Genomic DNA, 25,183 nt, shown 5'->3' with positions numbered 1-25,183 from the left:
ATTACTGGCATACAATATAAAGGCGAGTACAGACCGCAAATCATTATTCAGGCATGGGGTATGTACAACATAAAAAAAGAAGTTCAGTAATGAGAAAAAAAATTGACAACAGATAATAAAAATACAGTTTGTATATTGTTATTTATAGATAATATAAAATTATAGGTATGTACTCGCCATCAGTACAAAAAAAGAAAACAAGAAAAATACAATTAGAAAAATAAATAACAAATAAAATGGCAATTAACGACATCGCTCCCTTTAACCTGAATTAACACTAAAATCTATACAAATTTGTTTCTCTATAACTATATTATGAAGATATTTGTCAACTATACCTTATTCTACGTCTACTAATAAATTGCACGATTTGATAAAGCGAATATTTGATTTTTATTTCCCCACATTTCGGTGGGCCTATTTGAAATATAAATTGGGAATAAATAGAACATCTTTCTATTTTTTTTTTTAATGTAAATTGACAATCTCCAAATTGACCACCATCTTGTTTTCAACACTGGTTGGCACAGATTAATTATTTTTCATAGATACTTATGAAATACAGAGCATCGAAGATATTTTGACATTACATTTTTTTTTTACCCACTAAATATAGTTGTTTAAAGTACAAATTTCCGCTAATGAGTATTATGAGTTATTTTATTTATACTTTATTATGCATCATAGTTATCACTGGTTCTTCGACAGCATGTGTTCAAAACACTTAAATTTTCAAGCATTCCGCTTCAAATTTTTGGTTTGATACAATTAAATCCCTTAAATCTACACTACGAAAAGATATTTTAACTAAGATTTACACATGGCCACACAAAAGTAAATTCCGGATCTAATACTTAAATAACTTTTAATCTATGGCTAATCTAGAACTTACTACAGATAACTTTATCCGAACATCGATTACGTGCATACATATCTACAGAGGATTATCAAATATTTACATTGAAATTTGATGAAATATAACAATATAACTTATTATATACACTTTCCTAATCGTCTAATCACTAGTAGATACAATTCTAGCACAGTCCAAACGATTACTGCCATCTACTTGTCGTAAACCGAAACGTTTACATGAGTTGATCTTAATTCACTAATGGAATAATCTCAATTATAATAAGACATTTGTATAGACGAGAGATCGGAGCGACACTGGCATTATTTATCAACAACATTTATAGCCTTGAAGATCTCACATTAAGTAGTTGATGGGAGTCGCTACTAGCGAGATTCTTCTGTTCCTTACGTTTATTCGAGAACTTTCTGGAGTTTACCAGGGATGGTGAGACGGGGGTAGGGAGAGGGGCGCGGCGTGCGGATAGGGCCAGCCGCGCGCCGTACCTCAATCTTCCTCTCTGGGAGACAATGGGGGAGAGAAACCTGGGTTCATGTAATTACCCCCATTGGGTGGTGGTGATGAGTTAGATGGTCCGGGGCTTGATAAAGAGGGGAGAAAGTTCAGTTCGCTCCCCCCATCCCTGCACCAGAGCTGCCTCATCTCCTGTCTGCGCGTGCGCATAAGATTCTTATATTCTGATATCCGCATCTTCTTTCCATCGACTATGCATGTCCGCTTAGGTCTTGGTCGGTACCTGGAATTGAATAATTTAAATGATTAAAATTACACAAATACTAACGTACTAATTACTTAATTGATACAAACTACTAATTAAGGTAACGTATATTAAAAATGTTCTTACCTGTAATCAGGATGTTTTTCCATATGCAACTTCGAAAGTCTCGACTGTTCTTCGTAGTATGGCTGCTTCTCTGCGTTGGACATGGCCTTCCATCTCGCACCGAGTATCTTTGATATATTCGAGTTATGCATATCTGGGCAGGCTTTGAGGATCTTGCGGCGTTCGTCTTTCGCCCAAACCATGAATGCGTTCATGGGTCTCTTGATGTGGGGTTTACCAGCTTCATCGCGTTTCGGTTGACGGATCAGTTTAGCTTTCTCTGCCTCTTCAGGAGGAGTCTGAGCCCAAGAAGACGCTGTAAAGAGAATTAGAATTTAATAAATTTGTTTCATTTTAGAATGTTACTAACACAATGGAGAGAACCGATAGTTTAAGTTAGTTATTTGCAGGATGAAAAGACTTATGACTCATACCAAGTAACATCCTATTAATGTCTCACTGTTGGGCAAATGCATCCTCTACCCACGACAAGGTCTTGGAGCTTATTCCACTGTTACCTTAATACCAGTCGGCGAATACACATGTCTCAAAATTCGACGACACGTGAAAATTTCCTCACCATATTCTCCTTCATCGCAGAACACGAGTTAAATTATAAACACAAACTAAGGATTTTAACTCGCAGACTTCGGTCTAGATTCACTAGATTCACGTGTTCTTACTCCTGAACCATCACGGCCCCGTTATTTGAATAACTAAAAATATTTACAAAATTTTACGAACGATATCGTAAAACGGTAATAACACAAACAGTTTAAGTTTTACTTCCTAAACTATATTGTATATTTTAGCTCGAACTATCATAGACGCAACTGTCTAGGGTGTAATTTGTTATTGTATTTTAGTCTTTATTTCTAAAGACATAAGATATAGATATTAGTGAATGGGAGGTTCATACAAAGAATTCAATCGGATGCCTCGCTAAGCTATGTCGTAAATTATCGCGAACAGTGAATGCTGGCTGTAAAACAATCGTTAAACAAAGATTAAGAATGGGTCTATTCTGGACTAGTTGCTTTTCGGATGAGCGGATTGATATATGGAATTTTCGTTTCACATCAGATTATTCTGTCACTATTTGGAAAATACTTTCGAATAAAACTCATAAATTATATAATAATATCTTCAAGCAACACTGTCTTCATTTCCATAATGGAGTTGAACGCACTTACGGTTTAGCTGTCATACTTATTGTATAAAAACTTTACTCGATCGATCTGTAGTAATATTGTGAAGAGGGAAGATGTGTTTGTTTGTAATTGATAAACTCTGAAACTATTGAACCGATTTGAATATATTTTAGAAGTAACATAGGTTTTACAAATATCAATATTTCAGCTTGAACCAATAGCATTTGTAAAGCAATTCAGAATATAAAGCGTTAGCAAGCTGCTTGAACCGCGGGCGCGTATGTACGAGTATACACTCTTAAAAGTCACAAAATGAATCCACGCGGGCAAAGCCGCGGGCGCAGCGAATAAAATCTAAAATTGTACATTATTATGAAAAGTTAAAATCAATAACACTCCTTGACGTTTATGTATAATCGCGATGAAAAGTCATAAAGGTCTCGTGTACAAATATTTAGAGCAAATACAAGACACATCCGCTTAACATTTCAGTTGACGGATTCGTAACCAAGTGTACCTACAATTAATAAGCTCTGTCGCACGGAAATTTCGACCTCTCAAAGTCTACACATTCCTCGAATTAATTTGACACGCTGTTAGATAATTTATAACATCCTACATCGGACGATTCGCGTGATACACGGTTCCAAAACGTATAATCGTACTGGTACATGCGAAACGTATAAGATCTGCGTACGCGAAAACATTTCGTTTATACATGATTAACTTCCATTTGACAAAAGTACAGTCTCGTTCATTTAACTTGTCAGTCATTAAAATACCTTCTAATTAGATAGGATAGTTTCGTTTGTTGCGTATTATTTATGTTTGAAATTTCTCATTATATCAGTAATTAATCGACTTACATTAAATAAGAATTCCTTGACATGATATATAAATTATTTTTAAAGGACATTTTGTGTATTAGTTTTTATTTCACTTTTCCGCGTATATGTACGATCGGGCAGATCAACGAAGGGCGGAAGCGTGCGTCTTGAGCGCCATCTATTCCATATTTCTCGCGATTCTCTTGTTTTAAAGGAAACCAAACGACACCGCATTTTGTAACCATCTCGGTTTGGGACACTGCCAACTATTTAAAGTGTGCACTATTAAATTTATTCGCATCATAATTTACATTAAATAATATACAAAAACTTTTCGAGTGCATTAGTATTACAAATAATACGTTCATTTCAATATCGTATCATAATTGTAAGTGTAATTATTTACACGGGTTTATATCTTTAACTGGTACATTAAAGAAGTATTATTTAATTGTTTCAAATTATATTCTATATAATGTAACGCGTTTTGCGGTATTCCTTGTTATCAGGAATTAAATAATTGATGTGTACTTATAGATAAATTACTTCGAATGAATATTTTTTTCGCACCTTTGGGTCCTTTAAAGACACGTTCCTTTTTTGTATATCTACTTTAAATCTCAGTAAAATATTGTAAAAAAATAATATGCTACAAAGTAATAATTAGTCCACAAATGTAAGCATACAATGTTACGCTATCCAACTTCCGATTCAATATCACAACACACCTCGACTCGTCAGACACAGTGTCGACAGTGTCACAAAACTCCACTTCAGCGATATCTTGTACAACAGGTCCGCGCCACAGCAGGTGTAGTTGGAAACTGTCTTCGCTATACAGCCTGACCTACATAAACTCGTGTTTCCCGCATCATAACTGTTTTACATCGTATCTAGATTAATTATATTTAGCAATTAAACTCAGACATCAAAATGTTTGGCGGCGACACGGAACATTTCTTAGTTTTCACATTTCGTAGCGAAAGCGACTATTCATTTAATTCCTTGTTTATTTTAGTTCGTATGTTGCGTAATGTTTTGCGAATTTGTGATATTAATATTGGTTCATCGGATGGGTTGACAACCGGAGCGAGGTGTGTTCGGTGTTCGTGTATTATAAAACTTTGGATTCATTAATCATGTAGTTTCATTCAACATTTAAATCAAAATAATCTTTACTAACAACCCGCCCTGTCTTCGCACGGGTTTGTACCCGTAATTGTTTACTTATTAAATGTAATTAATACCCTATAAGTCTCAGGAATAATATAGTTTTCTACTAGGGAACAAAATTTTAGAATTGGTTACGAAGGTAACCATCTACATACAAACAAACAAATTATACCTCTTCATAATATTATTATAGAATCAAGAAGGTTCATAAAAGTACTTTTAAATCACAGTACAGTATTAAATTAAATGTAAAGGTAGTCGTACTACCGGTTCGAAGAAAATACCCAGAGACGAGAATAACTAGACCAGACCAGACCAGACCAGCGACAGAAACTCCACAAGATTTTTTATGTAAATCATAGGAAAAGTATCAAAAATTGTATTACTTGTCTTTTAAACATTTACCTCTGTAGATCGATGGAAAAATATATCCACTCTAAAGAGTTTATTGTAGAATTTTCTCATTACTAAACCGAACCGTTGGAAGGTTTACTTAATCTAGTTAATTAGCCATTCAAACCTTGATTTTGTTTCATTAATAACATTAATACTAGATATTAAATCATCAAACATTATATTATATTGATATTATATTAAAACCTTTCTTGATTTATATAAATCAAGAACGAAAACATTAGTATAAAACAGCTGTGAATGTTGAGTCAGTAAAATAACCGTATGCATCACAGAGGCCGTATTTTAAATCAATAAAAGTTCGAAAACCGTCATCGAATATTATAACTATTGGTATAAGAAACGGAATAAATTTAATTGGCTGCCAGTTCTATACTGTATTTTCATTTTGAACGGCAATAGCAGTGAATTATAAGTAGGCGTCTGATCCGCGGGACCTTGTCCGTTTTTATTTCTGACGGGGTTATGTCTACGCCCATCCGTATGGCTAATAAATGATTTGATAAGACAGCCGTCCCCATATTTTTGGATCGTTTGCGCGTTTGTGACGCCAGTAAGCGTCATAGTGATCACTAACTGATTCATGGCTCAGGGCATGTGTAGACTTGCGTCTCGAAACTGTGTCACTGATTTCTTTGCGCTGTGCGAAAAAGAGGTTTTAATATTGTTTACAAATTCAAGGTCAATCGCCGATGTGCCGACGTATAACGAATTAAACACCATCTGGAATCGTTTACAATGTAACTTGTCATTTTTATGTGTATTTTATTTTAGCTACATCATAAATAAATGATATCATATTAATACTTATTATATAAAATGTTTGTTAGTAAGTCTGTTTGCGATTAATAGACTTCGACGGCATTTTGAAGCTTTTGATCGATGACCACGAAAGTTTGGTATACATGTTTTCGCAGAGGTTTTTAAACAACTTTGAAGCAACTCGCCGCTAGATGGCGCTAGAGCATTGCTTCTTTTATACCGTTCAAGCAATCGCCATCAAAGTCGATATGCGTAGATATTGTTTATACCTATATAATTTGTGATGGCAACGCCGATTTAAGCAAGTGTAATACGGTTGTATGTCGAAAACCTTAACGGCTTTTTGTAAGAAATCTTAACTAGGTTTTATTTTAAAATAAGTATCGTGTCTTTATTCAAGATTTTGAAGTAGACCTAGTGATGAGATCTTTATTTCTTGTATTATATGTATGTTGACCAGATCGAGTGTTGTTTAGTTTATTTTTAAAGTATAATCTGTGGGTACTTACTATTGCAGCCAGTATTATAATCATCGTCTTTCTTCATGTAAGGGCTGTTTTCTTCCATTGGCGGGTAGGGCACGTATCTTTGAAGCATCATGGGCTGCGCAGGCGACGGTGAACGTTGCTTGCTGAGGTTTAGTGGTGCATCGGGGTCTTGAGGTGGGGGAGAACGCGCGCTTGCTGTCAGTTGGGCGAGTTGAGCTGTCGCCGGCCAAGTCGATGTCGGTACCACCTGTAAAAATTATGTTCAACAAATTTTAGAATTGTAAAACTTTTCCGTGACGTTACCTGAAAATTAGAATCAATGGGAAAAAATAATTAATAAGGAAAAACCGTAGAGGATATGACCATAACCAAGGTAAATTAAAAGTTTGAAAGTAATTCAGGTTTGGCCCAACAATTCAAAACAGTAATTTGTTTATTCAAACAAACAACAACGTATTCTAATTTTAAAAAAAACGAATCCAACGACGCCGCATTGTCGATAGAGAACTGCGCTCATATAGTGCTCAAGTTTGTGCGCAAGCGCAGATGCTCAATCTATTCCTTGAATGAAGAGAGTAAATGGACGACTAATATCTTTACGGGGTTTTCGAGGCCCGCGTGTATAGGGTCAGGGTTTTGCCGCCGAGGCACTGAAGTTGATTTAAAGGGATTAGTGAATATTACTGACTGTATTTTTAGATGTCGAAAAAGAGTAACTACTGAATTTCTTGCCGGTTCTTCTCGGTAGAATCTACATTCCGAACCGGTGGTAGCTTTACTTTAAATAGTTATTTAAATGACGAGTTAGTTAAAAGAGTACTTTTTAGAAAAAAAACGCCACGGCTCGGGTTCCATCACAGGACACTAATTTTGTAAAAAAACAGCACTGTAAATCTGTTTATTTGAAAAGAGCAACTATGCGAGTTTCTTGCCGTTTCTTCTCGCTGGAGGCTGCTTTCCGAAACGGTGGTAGTATTTTAATATTGACGATGCAAAAACGCTTCGTTGTGAAGTCTACTAGAATAAACTTGATTTGATTTGATTTGAAAAGCCTACTTGAATAAAGTATATTTTGATTTTTGATTTTAATTTTGAATATTATTGTAAACGTAACATACCTACAGTGAATAAACAGTAGGTGTGAGTATCGTTGACAGTGGCTAGTTGTTTAATTGAAACGGCTCCAAAATTCGCGAACTGACCTAGATGCTTGTGATAAATGGGATGCCAAAAATGATGATGGTTCATTAAAATTTTAAAATAAACAACTCGTCGATATTTTTAGACTGTTTAGTTTAACATTAGATTCATATTTAATATATTCGTGATTCTCTCGTTGATACATTTTGAAGATTTTACGTTTAATAAAAATTTACGATCGATCATTTGTAATGTGTGTAGACGATATTTTTATTATTATTTTGAAATATAATATTAATAGTTAAATAACGATCGCTGCATTATTTAATAAATGGTTTATTTAAACGTAATGTTAATTATATATTAATTTAGATGATATAATAACAGTGTATCGTTCTCCGAATTGCTACATTTAACATCGTCATTATTATAACATATAATGTATTATGTACATTTATATATAAATATTAACATATAAAACACATGACATATTTTGTCTTATGTTTTTATTTAAAGATGCTTTTGCCTATTTGTCTATTATCTTATTGACTCGAAGTTATCAAGATTATATAAAATTACTTTTATTCAAGTAACTTTTACAGTAAAGCATTTTTGAATCGTCAACAAGAGATACGCATATTTGCTTATATAAAATAAGTAGATTTATATTGATTTTAGTATTCACAATTATTGTTCAACCAGTCCTGTTAAATTCGAACATAAATCCAGGCGTATTCATCCAAACAGTATTAAGTATTTTAATGAATAATAAGATTTATTGATACATTTTGCCCAATATCAATCATATACATTAAATATATATAATAAAAACTAGATGTGAAATGATGTATGACCATTCGAACCGTCTAATTATATATTACATATAAATTTTACATAAGCGACACCGGTTTTAATTTAATTAGATTTTGAAACAACTTTCGTTTTGCGGAACATATACGAAATGTTCTTATACGCACTTAATTATCTATAAATCTTTTTAAATAATATAATTATCAACATATATCGTATCGTATATACATGGTGTTTCGATTTTGTAACCGGTTTCGTTAAACGCACTTTACGAGTTGAGAATTTAGAATGTGTAACTCGGATTAATTTTATGTGTATAAAATTTACTTTATTGCCTATTTTAATGCTTTTGATAATGAAAGTAGATCTATGGGACGAGTTCATTATGTTGTATAAAATATAAATCATACGTTCGAATACGCACCACGTTCTCTCCCTTAAAAGTAAATATTGTCTATGTCCAGCTATGGAATATTCTAGATACATACAATTTATTTGAAATCAATAATATGTACCTACTATTTTTGGATTGGTACTCTTTTTTACACGTAATATTCAAACGTTAGCATAAAATTGTTATGAAGTTTAAAAGGAAAAAGGGGACACGTTTAAATTAATTTATATTTATATTATAAATGCGAAAGTAACTCTGTATGTTACCTCTTCACGCTTAAGCCGTTGTACCGATTTTGATGAAATTTAGAGTCCTAGGTAAGAACATGGGGTACTTCTTTAATTCACCTCTTGGTGGAATCAAATTGGGGGAGATAGTTAACTGCTGTGTGCTATAAACATAGCACATAGCTCATAACAGTTTTAAAATAAACAAAAAAGTTGACCGCGAGAGAACTTTTTCCTTTGCTTTATAATATCATACAAATTTCTTTATAAAATTACATGTTACAAAAAATTTGTCTAAGTTAAACGCGTCAATAATAATTGGGACAGGATATTACCCAATGCGCGTTACCGTCAACATAAAAATATAATTTATTCGTTCCCGCTTTTTGAATCAATTAAACTGTCATAATTTATGTTCTTGTGTGTTTTCTTAAATTAATTTTATGTATTTGTTTTATAAGATTTATCTAAAACTAGATAAACTAGCTCTGCGTGACTTTGCGTTAAACGTCACCGATCTGTCCCCGTGTACCGATGCACGATTTAGGTATACTTATATATTTATTTTTAATAAAATTACACTTAATAGGTCATAGATAACAATATGATAAAAAAACATCTGATTAATGATTGAGTTCTATTTAAAATGGTGTTAGCTACGCAGGTCGCTCTTCACGAAGTACTCTGTAACTGTAACTGGCGGTAGTTTAATGAATAATGGTTTGTCAGACTTACATTCGATTGTGGTGGTGGCTGCGGTCGCATCTGCTCTAATAACGGGAGAAGTCCAAGTGGTGGTCCGGGATATAGGTGTCCACGTCTCACCATTTCCTGTCTCCTGAGGTGCTCCTGTTGAAGTCTTTGCAGTTCCATTTCAGCTGATACGGTGTTTATATTCTGCAAAAGATAAAAAAATATATTATAAGTGTTTTTTAGTCATATTATAAGTAGTCGATTAGATGACAAATAGTCGATCAATGGAAGAAGAGAAACAATATCTTCTTGGCCAAGAATTTCTCCAAATATAGCTCATATATGACATTTCAAATATGACAATAGAAAATATTTAAGGTACAGATAAACACACTATAATGATAAAAGTTACTTTCCAAAAATGTAAAATCAGTCAGCAAGTCGAAGTACTTTTGTACGACACTTAAATGAGAGATCTTTCTTCGCGATATTTGTCCCCCAAGATATATTACACGCTTAAGCGCCAGTCATGACAAAGAGTACTAAGTTGTGCGCTAAATCACCCAAGGGACGCCCATTAAATCTTTGCACCCATAAAGACGTAAAGAAAAAAGAAAACTTCGATTAATTGCCGCGAGTCGTGACGAATACCCCCATATACATTTTATCAGCTCTTCATTAAGACGGCATTGAATTGTTAATGGTTGTACCGTTACAAGATTATAACGTGTCGAAATCGAAATCACTCGATGGCTCCGAATCCGAAGAAATATTACAGCAACCGAATGCAGACGGTGACTACAAAAGACTTTCATTTCGCTCGCAAGATTCTGTGACAGCACTCGTAAGTGAAATATAGCCGAGGATTATTAAAAGAAAAAACACAAATGTAAGACAGAAGCGTATACATAAATATGCATGACATAATCACGCAAATAAAAAGCGTGATGCGGTTGTAATAGCGACCCGATGCCGATACAGGAGGCCGAGCTCGACTGGTAATCGAGCAAGTTTTTCCATCTGCCAGACAAATTGCCGTCATAACCGAACGGATTAAACTTTTTATTAAAAACAACAAACCGAGCATAATGTATGGCTGTAATCGGTACGGGACAGATGTTCCCGAATAACGTTCGCGATTTATCTAATGTAAAAAGACTTTTATTTAATAGCTCCGCGGAGATGTCCTAGCAATTGGTACTTATGTTTTATAGCGGACCGTCGTTTTGGCATTTCGACAGTATTTTGATAGTATTATTAATGTAACGTTAAAAAATCGATGAAGATGACCAGGTGCGCTGTTAGAATTAATTGTTCTCACGCAGGTGAGATGGTACGTTCATGTAGAGTGTCAATGTTAGATCGTGTGATGATCGTTACAGCTAACGGGTCAATTGTTGGCGTGTCCCAAACCATTGGGCGTGTTCTCGTATTACACGTTCAGCGTACGCGCCGATGTCCGATCAATAAAGATAGGTGGCTATAATTAACCTGGGTAAACGCCATCTGTCATTTCGTCCTTGGTACTCTAACGCAGTTCCATACAATAATGTCAACGATTACGAGATTACGCTCTGAACATTTCTAGATAGAACAATAATACTTTGAGCTACCAATAAATCGTCACTAAGCTATTGTCAAAGCAATGAGGCCGTACCTCGGTGATCAAGATAATATACAACATTAAATTTAAACATAGATCAAAATCATTGCAGTTGAAGGAATCCTTGTGGGAGCTGACAAAGAGATCAGAGATGACGACCGGACATGCCACGACATAATTTATAAAGCCGCCGACAAAATCGAAATAGTTTGGTACTAATTTTTTAACACATCAAAAACGATTATAGCCCTAATGCCTATTGAATTTAGGTCGAAGTGTTTTGTTTTAAGAACGGATTTGGTGAGAATTTTATCGAACGCTGTATAATAAAACGTACGTCACATTGACGTAGGAGATGCAAGATCTCGAATGAAATCATAATATTTACTGTCATCGGCTGACATGTCCTCGTTCCTAGATATATTATTCTAGTCTTCCATTTCGATTTGGTCGGATTATTCGAGGGTGATTAATGTGAAATTTTCCAAAACAGCGGAAGAATTGAATGAAAAATGTATGTTTGCAAAGAGGATTATGGTTGCATTTATGGTGAGTATTGTGTGGATGTGTTGATAATTTGAATAAAGGGTGATAAAGGGATAACAATTGTCCCGGCGTCAGCGGCACAAAGCGCAACGCGGGCAGAGCCGGTATGATGACATATCAAAATGAATCGCTAATGCACAAACTGGGAATACAGGACCCGTGGAGTCGCATTATAAGTTCATTTATTTTATTACAAATTTGACATACATAAAAGTTTTCTATTGGTGTTAAAGTCTTATATCGACTGGGTATATACCCCCTTATCTGAAAATCTAATACCAAACCGGTTTATAGCTATCAAAGCATTACTGTGTTCTGGGTTTTCGTCGTTGGAATATCTTAGCTCCAATGGGGGGTAGCAACGCATGACGGTGTAAGGATTTGTTTATAGTTCCCACCGCGAATTTCCATGGGCTTTCAGCACAGACCAATATGGCACATATATTCTTCTTCCTCCCATTTTTTTAAATTAAAATGTTTTATTATGAAAAATGATATAAATAATCATCTCAAAAGAAAATGTGAAAAAAAATATCTATCGATTTTTTTTTTAGTTAAAAAATAAGTAATAAGCGAGTCTATTCATTTCGATCGGTATTCTAAAATGCGTTTTAATATCGCGAACAGATTGCACAATAATGCTTTGAATTAATTATTACATTCGCCAACTTGCAACAGCATGACTTGTTTTTATCTGTGCGTCGATGGATCGCGAGATAAGCTCAGATATCCCTTTACAAAGGACTTGCATTAGTTGCATAAGTACCTAAAATAAATGCAATATTGCAATATTTTATTAGGATAATATTTTGGCATTAAAAAACTCAACAATTTATTAGTATAATTATTTTCAATCAACTTTTAAAAAGCGTCTTATCACAGTAGAAATGATATTAATCTAATCATTGGAAACGAAATCGAAATCCCGAGGATCAATAATCACTAGAAAAAATAACATTAATTAATTATTTCCAATTAAATGTACATATTTGTTAATATATAACATCCATTTACAAGGAGATATCAGTGAAAAGAAATCACAGTCACTGTTAACATAACCGCAACAAACATTTTGACAACCGCCAATTAAACTGTCAGATCGATCGTGCAACTTGTCGGCAAACAAGTCCGCGGATCGCCCCGGGAGTTCGCTTTGTGATGGGTGATTCGCGATTTTTACTCCGATCTTATCAATATCGGTCTGGTGATTATGCGTTCTGCATTGTAAGGTCCCCCATGTTTTATGGAGCTTATTATGTTTTGTATATAAAGTTTGTTTTGAATTGATAATTTGAAATTAAACAAAAGCGCTTTGCTTTCGTACTTCTGGTATAAACATGTTTATAAATATTGGTAAAATCATTTGGATCGTAGTTTGTTGAATCAAACTTAGTGGCTGATCTATAACAAAATGTATGTACATTTAATATTATGTTTAATTAAAGTAGAAAAATTCTTAGCCGAAATGGATCGAGTATAAAGATTCTATATGAAAAACATTAGTTCAAATCTGGCCAGCAGATAAATCGTTCTGCTTCTCAGTGATGGACCACATCGTAGGGAAAACTGCATACTGTATTATATTCAGCCTATTAGATGGCGTAACTCCATTGGTCGTCCATTGACTCAAACTGAAGTGGTGAATTATTTTCAAAACCAAGTCAGGAGGTGTCTTAACCTATGCTTAATGATACTTTTTACAAAGTTTCTGAAATATATGGCCTACGAAAAGCAATCATTAACAGTTCCACCTTACTTTGTCATATGTGAAAGTAACTCTGTCTGTCTGTCGAAAAAACGGCCAAACCATAGAACTGAATTCGATAAGATTTGTAATGAAGCAAGCTTGAACTCCGAGGAAGATATAGGATACTTTTCATGCCTAAAACTCCCCTTAAACGCGAGCGAAGCCGCGGACAACACCTATTTTATTATACAATAACAAAAAATCAAGTTAATTAAGTCGATGTAACTCAAAAACCACCCTAAAGAACAGAAATCCCTTAAAAGAATGTAATTTTCTACTCATCAATGGATGTTATTGGGTCTTTGAAGTATTCCTGTAATACAAAAGTCGTTGGCACGTGTCAGGGCGTCGTGTGGTGAAATCACCACGCTAATTTCAAATAACCGCACCCGGTTGGGGTCTACTCGATTTTGAGTGTCAGTGAGCAGTAGATTAAAGTGTGTACGAGAAAGTCATTTTTTTTAATACATATATATATATATTATATAGATAACAATTTTTTTTACGGTCTTTTACAATTTTACAAAATACATTGTGAGGATGACACGCAAAGTAAAAATGATATTGAATTTGTCTACTCCTTAATACTATTAGTCTATAGGATATTAATACAGACGGTACTATAACGCATAACTATATGTAAACAATTTATATTTATAAATATGTTTTAACCATTCATCGAAGAAATTCAAGTCCGATTCATATGTAAATTTATATTATACATAGTTTATTAATGTTTTATAAAATATAGCTATGTTAACCTAATCGAGAAAAAAACCTTTGCTTACCAAGCAAAGAACAAGAAAATCTTCTTGTATAAATTTTGAAAAATTTACTAATTACTACGAGATAATCTATAATAGTATATCATCTGTATTTCATATAAAGGCGCTGTCGGTCGATTTTCCGATTCAAATCAATTAGAAAACAATAACTTTTCTTTGAGTTCAATTTAATTGTTGCAAAAAATAACTTTTAATTTTAATTCACTTATATATCAAAAATATATTATATAATTTTCATCGTTATCTTACTTATATAGTAATAAATGATTTATACCTATTAGAAGTTTATATCATTATTAATACTCGTATATATCATGGAGTTAATAGTTTATTTCTTTATACGGCGCTTATGTTACTAGCGCGCCACAAAAATTTCTGATGAATAAGTGGCCACCAAACCACATAGACATTGGCACCTAGGACATTGTATCCGTAGCGCTATATGATCTGACGAATGCACAACGTTAGCGCGATTTAACTACGTACAGCGCCATCTAGTTTGTCAATGTGAAACAATATATTCGCTGAGACTCGCTATCGGCGAACAAAAATTTTTATATTGAAATTAGGAGTATGAAATTTTGTAAGTTCGATTCGAGAAAAATTTAATAAATTGAGGATTTCGTTTGGATTCAATTTGAATTCAATTCTTTAAAATTTAAAGGGACTTAGCCGGTTTTAAAATAGGAGATAAAAAAATAGTTGTTTTAGATAGTTTTTTTTGTAAACTAATTTCGTAAGTACTTTTTCATGAAAGCTGATATTTAGGCATTAAAAATATTTTAATGGTTCTGGTGGTGGTGAGCTTAAAGTTCGAATATATATTTTATTACAATACTTTATCAATAAACCCTTAAACCATTACGGTATGAATAAAAATAATATACATATATACAAAGTCTGAAGCTAATTTTATTACACCTATGAAAAAATGAGTGCCTTCATGCCTTGTTACCTTTTTTAAAATTCTAATTTAAGTAATTTTAAATTTCGAACGTATTTGTTTTTTTTTAGAATAAGAAATTTTGAATGGGTTTTTATTGTCAAATATTTTATACCACTTCTAACCTACTCCCGATTCTATAACTGACGGCCCCTAAGAACTTTTGTCTTTTTGAGTGTTCAAACTTGATTGTTTGCACTTTTGAATTAACGAGGGCGTAATAACAAGACCCTACTAATAATAATTTTACCAAGTAATTGTGGTTTTATAGAATATAAAAATATATAGTAAAAATAATATCAATAATTTAAAAAAAAAATGATAGCGAATTACAATTACTTACTAGTATCGCCCATGTGGGGAAAACGGGTTAGGTTAGTTTTTTAATATTCCAATATATAAATACTTTTTTATATTAAAATAGAAATATTTTTTTAATCGAAATGTACCGCAACGTCATTTTTTATAACTTCCTTCGCAAGGGAACTAAAAAGAAATCCAGTAAATCAACAATTAGGACATTGTCACATCACAGAGGTTTTTTTCTAACGACAGTTTTGTCATAATCAAATATAACATATAATTTTAAGACGTCCTGCCTTTGAACTTTGACGTTACACATTGTCCAAACGAACACAAAGACATGATATTACTAAATTATGTTTATTAAAAGCTATTATTTATGATGTTAATTATTACAGATTATATATCTGTATTAAATATATTGTGCCATTTTGGTATGTGGTCACCATCAACCATTCGCCTATAACACTGGCAATGTCAACACGAAGTCTAAAATACCTGTTGATGTTTTTACTTTTTATCCTAGCTCACTAACCCTACACACGAAAATATAGTAGATACAAATTATTGCAATTCGGCGGTAGTCATAGCTAACTTAGGAGGCTTCCTACCCTGAAAGTATTGCATAAAGTCAATTCAGCATCATGTTAAATACGATATAAACAAATATCCCGTTCGTTTTTATAAAAATAAATTTTTGTATGTGTGTATGTAACTTCTAAGCCATTTTCGAAGAAATAAGTCTAAATAAAATTATTATTTCACGCGGTCAAAATTCGGGAATAGCTAGTCTAATTATGAAAAAAAAAAAACACTAATAATTTAAAGATCAAAGGCACCGGTTTTAATTTAATAAAATAAATAACATTCAACGAAATTATTCTAGTTGCAAGACACATGCGTCATGTACGACATGCCTTAATATAATTTTAGCTTCGAATAGAGCATTTATAACATGACTATTTATAATTAAAAACAAGTGTCTATTCGCGATCCGTGGTTCTATTATAGCGAGGTCGGTTTGTTTAAAAATGAGGTAAATTGTAAGATTGAATACAGAAACATAATGACGCCCGCTAACTCTATCGCCCACAAATCTTGAAACGTAAAGAATATCGTGGATACCCGCTAGTAACATTGAAGGGGCATTCATAATAGCAAGTAACGTTGTGTTTATGTTATGTTTTAAAATTTCATAAATATATTTTGTGTAGCAATTATATATTTTTATTGTTTTGAATACTAAATTAATGAAGAACTATTAAAATAAAATACATAAAATATTTTCCGTTACAGAATCGTAATTCGCAACGAATAAACAAAGATTATTTGCAACTGTGTTCAGTGCAATTACAAATAACATAATTGCAACACCGAGCCAGCAACTACGTCAACATTCATTATTCATATAATTTATAAATTTGTTCGCTACCGGTCATCGAACGAACCACGTGATACACTAGCTTTATCAACATTAAACATCCATTTATGTTCCATATTTAAAATGACCAATCATAGATTGGTCATTTTAAATATGGAATATTCTTGATTCTTATTGTAATGTTCTCGACTTTTGATTTGTTTGAAAGTCAGTGTAATGTTAAAAAAATATCTTAGAGCGTTAGTGTTTATGAAAATTATCTTTTCAGATCAAAGAGAATTTTTGTTTAAAATAATAACACATCTTAATCAACAGACATGTCCATGCAAATCCAACGCTATTATTTCCGCTGTCTAACGGAAAACAAAAATAGACATAAGAGCGCGCAAGGAATAAAAGAAAAGTTGAAGTGGGACGAGCATCCGGGTTGGTAAGAACCAAAGAGGCAAGACAGGCGAGAGGGGGTTCGTTGTGGGAGAGTTAGGGGGGGTTACCTTCTCGCGGGAGTTGGTCTGTAAGCGTCCCTTCGGCTTTGGGGTTGCCTTTGTTTATCGTCTCTTTATTTATTCAACCTGATACGCTCGGCTACGTTGTTTTTACAACTAATAGGCTTATTTATTTTGTGTGGGTCGATCGTGGAATTATACGCGTATCGTTATTTAATTGGCGGTTGGAGCGCATTGCTGTTCTTTATATTGTAACTTTTGAATTTCGAATTTTTATCGTACTACGATTGTAAAAACTTTTTTTTTTTTACTGTAATTCAAGTGTGTATATTTTTAATGTAAAGGACTGGCCAGTTTACTCGACGCAAATATTTTTATGATTAAAAATTATAAATGTCCAAACTTTGTAGTAACATCAAGTCGATCCAGAGTGATTAAGTAACAAACATCCATACAAACTGTCGTATTTTTTTATGACATTGTTTGGCGGACGAGCATATGGGCCACCTGATGGTAAGTGGTCACCACCGCCCATAGACAAAGGCGCTGTAAGAAATATTAACCATTCCTTACATCACCTATGCGCCACCAACCTTGGGAACTAAGATGTTATGTCCCTTGTGCATTACACTGGCTCACTCACCCTTCCAACCAGAACACAATAATACAGAGTACTGTTATTCGGCGATAGAATATCTGATGAGTGGGTGGTACCGTACCCGGGCTTGCATAAAGCCCTACCACCAAGTAAAGTATTTACCAAGACAAGTCAAAATATAGCCGGATTTAAAACGATTTCAGGACTTAAATGATGTAAAAACATCATGTCCCGCCTCGGCTTCCTATTGGTGCAATTTAATAAAGAAATTATTATGACATAAATATAACTAGTACAGTAAATAACTCAGGAATAATGCAGCTTTATACCCTATCCCTATATAGAGATTATCCCTACATACACAAACAAACAAATATGACCACATTATAATATTAAGTATACTATGGTAGTCTATTTATTGAGAAAGGACGTTCCCACAGGTGTAACCGCGCGGAGTCACTAGTGTCGATATAGGTTATTATTAAATAATTAATTGGATTTGTAGATATGTAACCGATATAATTTTTTAAATAAGTTTTCTAGAATATTCCACTTAAAGTTGAGGGTATATTTATGTTCAAAAATATAATATACTCTTATCGCCTAATGCATCAGTACCTTGAAGCGTATTACATTTAAAAAAAAAAAAGCGCGCGATCGCCTGTCACAGCGGTTTAGTTTTACATTTTGCCGCGATGTTTGGGTGTTTCGGACATAAAATTTCGGAGCCGCAGAAAACATGTCGTTTCGGATGGTTTTTGTTTATTATTATTTCTTTTTGTAATTTTTAGTCTATTTCTTTTATATTTCTTTTTAAAAAGTCATTTGCACTTAAGATCAGTAGGAATATATATATTTGTATTGTTACCCTCATGAAACATGAAACTATGATTTCTCCCGCTTTGTCCACATCAATAGAGCTGAGTCCACAAAAGTGCGAAACCTCACTGTAAGAGAAAAGATTAATAAAGCTTAGCGCACACTCACGTAACACCTGTCCTTTGTCGCTAATGGACACCCGCCTAATCTCCCGGGAAATTGACGTAACAAGAGAAAATATATAGTGCTCGAGATTTTTAACCAACTTTGTTTGATAAAAGATCAGTTCTTTTAATATTTAAAGCCTTATTTTAAACCTCGCTGTATGTACCTTCAATAAAAGCGATGTGTTTGCGAATGTCAAAATTATACCATAGGGGTGTGGTTAGAAAACCTTAACCGAAGATTGCGGGTTCAAACCCGGGTAAACACCACTGAATTTCCATAAGCGTGATTTGTATAATGTATTGTATGTATTCCAACAACAAGGAGAAACAACAACTTTGAGATTTATTTTGACATTTGACGCGATATCATTGGTCGGTCTTTAATAGTCTTTGATATCCCTTTTTATGTTATATACCTACTTAGATATGACTGACAAATAGGTCACTTGGTATTAAGTAGATGTCAATGTCTAATATTATAATATATACCTATTAATGTTAACTATTGATGATGATGACAACTGTAATTTTTTTTTCCGTATGCCATATAAACTATCAGACGTAAACCTGTTCAATAGAAGATGTCACTCAAACCTACCCATCACATATAAACCGAACTCCCTTCCCATTTGGCTGCATTGCTAATTTAATGCAAAAATTCAACCAAATATCACAAAAGCCTTCGTCCTTTGCTCGACTGCATCGTTACGCGTCTTAGGCTCGTTACAAGCCGGATAACCTAGCCCGCTTTTTACCCGGATAGCTCGCTTGTTACCCGGATAGCTCGCTTGTTATCCTCAGCCGCATGGTTAGCTCGAGGCTCCTCCAATTACAGCTCAAACTGTCTGGAACGTAACTTTTAATTTTTAACGTCCTATCTCGGATGGAAATTCTTAAAGTTGCGACTTTGGAAGTGGATTTAGTGTCCCGAAAAAGTGCTGTATTTAATGCTTAAATTTGTCTTACGCGTTTTTGAACTATATACAGTTAAGATTCAATGTACTTACACGTGTTTTTTTTTTTAATATTCGTTAAAGTAAATATATTAGTAATTATATTTTAATTATATGCAATTCATAGATATGAATATGCTTAGCCATTTCATTTGATATCTTAAATTTAATTAGAAAACTATATGTGTTTGAAGTTGAACTTTTTTTTTTTTAAATAATTGTAAGGGTGAATTTTAATTATGCGCGCGCACAGGTGACACGATACATGATGAAGTGACTCGCTAAACCGACAATTAAGTGTCAAGTCACTCGAAATAGACAACATCACACCTAAATACGAAGAATATTTCATATTTATAAAAAATTTAAATTTAGAATGTTTTATTTTGTGAGTTTTATAATAGTAGTGGTGAAAAAAGAATAAATGCATTTCAATATTAATTATATAATTTATATGCAATTAAAAACTATTTTTAATTATGCCGAAGAATAAGAACTTCTCACTTACGTATACGCACATTTTTTTTTAATAGAGTAGGTATTTTATGTGATTCAGACGACGCCATATCACGCCTACGCCTTCGTCAATAATGTTACTCTATAAAAAAGTCAACTTTACTGAGCTTCAACACAATCGGATAGAAAATACGTAAACGCATATAATACGAACGAATAGAGAAGCGAGGTATTTATTTATTAAACAAATAGCACAAAGCACATCTTAAAAATATATATTTAAAAGATCTTTAAAAAGCAACATCGATTTTTCATTCATATTTAGGCCATCGAAAAAAAAAAATAAGTCAATATAATTTAAAATCCATCATTGTCAATCCACGGCGTTATTACTTACATTTATAAACAAACTAGAAACGATAACAAGGTTGAAAGATTGCGGATTGATACGTGTCGATACATTCTTATGTGAAGAATATCTGTCTTCAAGTGTTGTAAGAGCTTGCAGATAAATTGACTACGTATTAAAATACGTTGTGGAATTTATTAACGATTCGAATACACTGATATATATTTGCATGCATAGGCCTTGCAGAGGTACTAGCCAGTTGCGCTGGTAATGTAAAATGTACGTGAATGTGTGTGTACTCTATATATCTACATTGTCAAAATCCGATGACAGATTTGACAAAATTAGTTTAGGCGCAATACTGTTCCAAGTGTTTATCGAGACAAGGATACATCCGTGTCCATAAAAATATTACAGTCTGGTTGTGTATTTTGGAACCAGGACCTCCGGACTATCAGCCTTATTTATAACGTAGACAAGGAAAATTTTATAAACTTACTTATATACAATTACATAATTATCAATATAAAGTAAAAAATCTACCAGCTATGCGTGTGATTGAATTTCGTTTGTGCAATTCTATGGCACTTAAGACGTTTCAACGAATAACATCTCCGTTTTAAATGTAAATATGTATTACATTTCGATATATAGATATTTGAAGAGCCGAGATGGCCCAGTGGCTAGAACGCGTGCATCTTAACCGATGATTTCGGGTTCAAACCCAGGCAGGCACCACTGAAATTTCATGTGCTTAATTTGTGTTTATAATTCATCTCGTGCTCGGCGGTGAAGGAAAACATCGTGAGGAAACCTGCATGTGTCTAATTTCAACGAAATTCTGCGACATGTGTATTCCGCCAACCCGCATTGGAACAGCGTGGTGGAATATGCTCCAAACCTTCTCCTCAAAGGGAGAGGAGGCCTTTAGCCCAGCAGTGGGACATTTACGGGCTGCTAATGCTAAAAAAAATATATATATTTGAAATGAATAGCACGTATCAAAATGTAACAGTAATTAAATACGATGATCTATAAAAAGAATTACCTAAATCTCTTCACTAGCCACGTGTTTACAAAGATATTAACATTTCACTAACAACAATGTGCGGTCAAACGTAAATATTTATTTCTATACAATCCCGAATCGAGAGGTACTAACTAATAGGCAGACATACGGTTGAAAAACACGCCGAAACCCGCCACTCGGATTTAGAATAAACACGCTTTGTGATGTACTGACTGGAATTACAATAAATGTACCGGGAACGAAGCACTTAATAAAATAACAAACAAACTACTACTGTTCAGTGTTAACGCGGATCTAAATACTTTTCTAACTAAACATTCGCATTGTCTGTTTGAGAGAGAACTAGAAATGTTAAACTTTCTAAACGTTGAAATATATTTGGATTATAACATTGAATGCGTTCGAAAAAAAAACAATTTATATTTAAAAAATATATTCGGTCAGTATTATAATTTTTAAAATTCGATTGATTTAAATAAAAAATAAAAATCTTTTTTTTTAAACGTTATAGTGTGACTTCTTAATGTCAATTTTTGTTTTTTTTTTTTTGAATTCAATGAACACGATAATTGCCCCATAAATAAATACGAATGGTATTTGTAAGAAAACACTAAATGTTTATAAATTGCCTAATTTATATCACACTTTAAGTAATATCGGTAATTAATAAAAGAGCGAGCAATTGAAATTATTAAAAAGTTAACATAAAGGGACTGAGCGTGTGACAAAAATACATTTAAGAACATTTGTTTATCGCGATCTATAGAATCGTAAAATACAAAATATATTACATGGAGACAACAAATAAAAAAAGGACGCCGAAAATGTTTCTCGTTAAATAAATACAACAGGTCGTTTTTAATCTCATTAATTTCGCGAAGATAAATAACAATCGCACAATATCCAAAGCGCACTATCATTACAGCGGTCAATTCCGTTCCAAATTTAAAACCCAATAAAGATCGAGATTTGTCGGCCATCTTGAAAAAAAAAAAGATATCGGACGAGTGTCACTTTAAAAAATTCCCCCTTTCTTCCGTCCGCACCGATTTTAATAACAACATCTTCGCTTTCTTTATTCGTTCTTTTGAAATCTCTTTAAAGTTGTAGCAAGTTTATTACTAGTCAGATCAGGAATTCCAATCTCACATCCTGAGTTAACTGTCTTTGATGTAACCGGCGGGAACGGGTTCGCTGAATGCAACCTTAATAGGATAAGACTTAGGTCGTATTTTGAATAAGTTATTGCTTATATAAACCTTTTCATCCCGTGTGTCTGCGCGTAACTGAATTTGCACCGCAATGGAAGATCCATTGTGGATCATTAATACCAGATTCTATGGAACTCGATTGAAAAGTTACAATGTTATTTTCCAGATATACGCTTTGAAGATTAGGGAGTTAATTTTAGATTATAACAACCGAATATTGTCCGTTTTAATAAACATTTGCATATGATTTTAATGTGACATTTTATTACTCCCATATAATGAAACTTGTACTCTATTCAAGATTGTCAAATCAAAGTATTATTGGATAAGAAAATTTGTGCTGTAAATTCAAATGGGAGAATGATTTTACTATTTTTTTTAATATTGGCTTTGTGCAAGGCCGTCTGGGTAGGTACCATCCTCTCATCGTACATTCTAAAGCTAAACAGCAATACTTAGGATCGCTCTGTTCCGGTGATAAGGGTGAGTGAGCCAGTATAAATACTGGCACAAGGGACATAACATGTCATGACATTAATGTCCTTGGTTGATAGCGCTTTGATGATATGGAAAATGATTAATACTTACCTATATACCTTGTGGTCCATCCGGTCCGATTACTTATTATACATAAAAAAATGTCGTACATAAAGTATCATGATTCAAAGAGTTTGTAATGTTTTTAAAAACATATAACTTTTGTATACAAAACTAACCTTTTTACGACTACGTCACAGAATACCATAGTTTTAAATGACCTAAGGTATAAACACACTGAGCACTATAGCTGACCATCGTAAAGCTATTTGAATAGATCAGTACAGTCTGGTATTGTGGAGGCAATGCTTTATGTAACTGTATTGTGTTTGCCTCTCCGACCGCTGGGTATTACGGATCTATTGACGTACTAAGAGGATTAATAGATTAACTAAACAGTATCTTTAAAAGAGCTTTGAGATTAATTATAATTTTTTTTAGCTAATTTTGTCTTTTATAGGAAATCGTTATTTTGTTTATTTCGAACGCAATCGTTCGAAAAAAAAAAGACTTTGATTTAAGCCATATTGTTATGTACGTATATATAAATGCGAAGGATATACTTCCCGGAATACCAATAACGTTAATTATATAGTAGATATATATTTTCCACTATTGAAAGTCGTAAATCACCCAGGACGACTGAAAAGATAAATTATAAAAATACAGACGATCACACACGTCACTAGTTGGTCATCTTAATAGTAGATATAAGTAGTTAATTTGAATAGTGTTGTATTATATTTATAATAACTAATAAATATATATTAATCAAGAACTGTTCGTAGTGTAACATAGCTAAGCAATTAGCATAGCAAATCGTATCGAATACGTTTATCTGTTTCTTATTTAGTCTGTTTGGCGTTATGAAGACTAAACCACGTCGGACGTCATCAAAGCTAATATTTGCTTGTAATGACACTTTCTTATCGTTCCAAAGAAAAAACCAAGAATACAGTGTAATAATTAGCGATTGAGTAAATGAATATTAGCTGATACCCTCCCGGAGGCTCCACAATAATCTACAAAATAGAAAAAAAAATTCAAAACATTAAGGTACGTATCAAATACTCTTTAAAAATCAATTAAAATATACCCATTATAAGAGTCAAGAGATAATTAGAAAAATATTAAAAAAAAAAAATTTCAAAGACAAATACTTTATTATTTTGAAATGGCAACATCAAAAGAAAATGTCAATAAGGAATCACCAGCATTCATAATAACGTTTATAATGGGTCTTGAAAAATATCCCAAATTAATTTTCCCAATTCATTCATTCACAAAAGAGGCTATCTCTTTGATAGACTTCGGCACAATAATTTATGCAAGTGGACATCGGGTTGGGGTTCTTTTAATCTTTAAGTAATTTCCTTTATACAAATATGTTACTTTTACATGGATTTTTGATAAATATAGAGACAATTTAATTAGGAAATTTGTGTTTTTTTTTTGCTCTTTTTACCGAGAGCTGAAAAGTAAAATTTGAATGGCATTATTAAAATTTCAATTCATCGCATAAATCTTAATGCA

At 33.2% G+C, this 25,183-nt stretch overlaps 1 protein-coding gene across 1 annotated transcript in view; it reads right to left on the bottom strand.

Moving 5' to 3' along the window:
• Window positions 1–123: 123 nt before the first annotated feature.
• Window positions 124–25,183, bottom strand: part of LOC125072462 (transcription factor SOX-6) — a 102,736-nt gene continuing 77,676 nt past the window's right edge. Inside the window, exons 4-7 of the mRNA XM_047683094.1 lie at window positions 9,819–9,980; window positions 6,534–6,759; window positions 1,719–2,013; window positions 124–1,610 (exon numbers count right to left, since the gene is read on the bottom strand). Of these exons, the coding sequence (XP_047539050.1) occupies window positions 1,361–1,610; window positions 1,719–2,013; window positions 6,534–6,759; window positions 9,819–9,980 (933 nt within the window). The 3' untranslated portion in view covers window positions 124–1,360. The remainder of the gene's footprint in view (window positions 1,611–1,718; window positions 2,014–6,533; window positions 6,760–9,818; window positions 9,981–25,183) is intronic.

Source organism: Vanessa atalanta, chromosome 21 (assembly GCF_905147765.1).
Source record: "Vanessa atalanta chromosome 21, ilVanAtal1.2, whole genome shotgun sequence".
Lineage (NCBI taxonomy): Eukaryota > Metazoa > Arthropoda > Insecta > Lepidoptera > Nymphalidae > Vanessa > Vanessa atalanta.
Note: the sequence above shows the minus strand (reverse complement) of the source record. Positions and strands in the feature narration are given on the sequence as shown.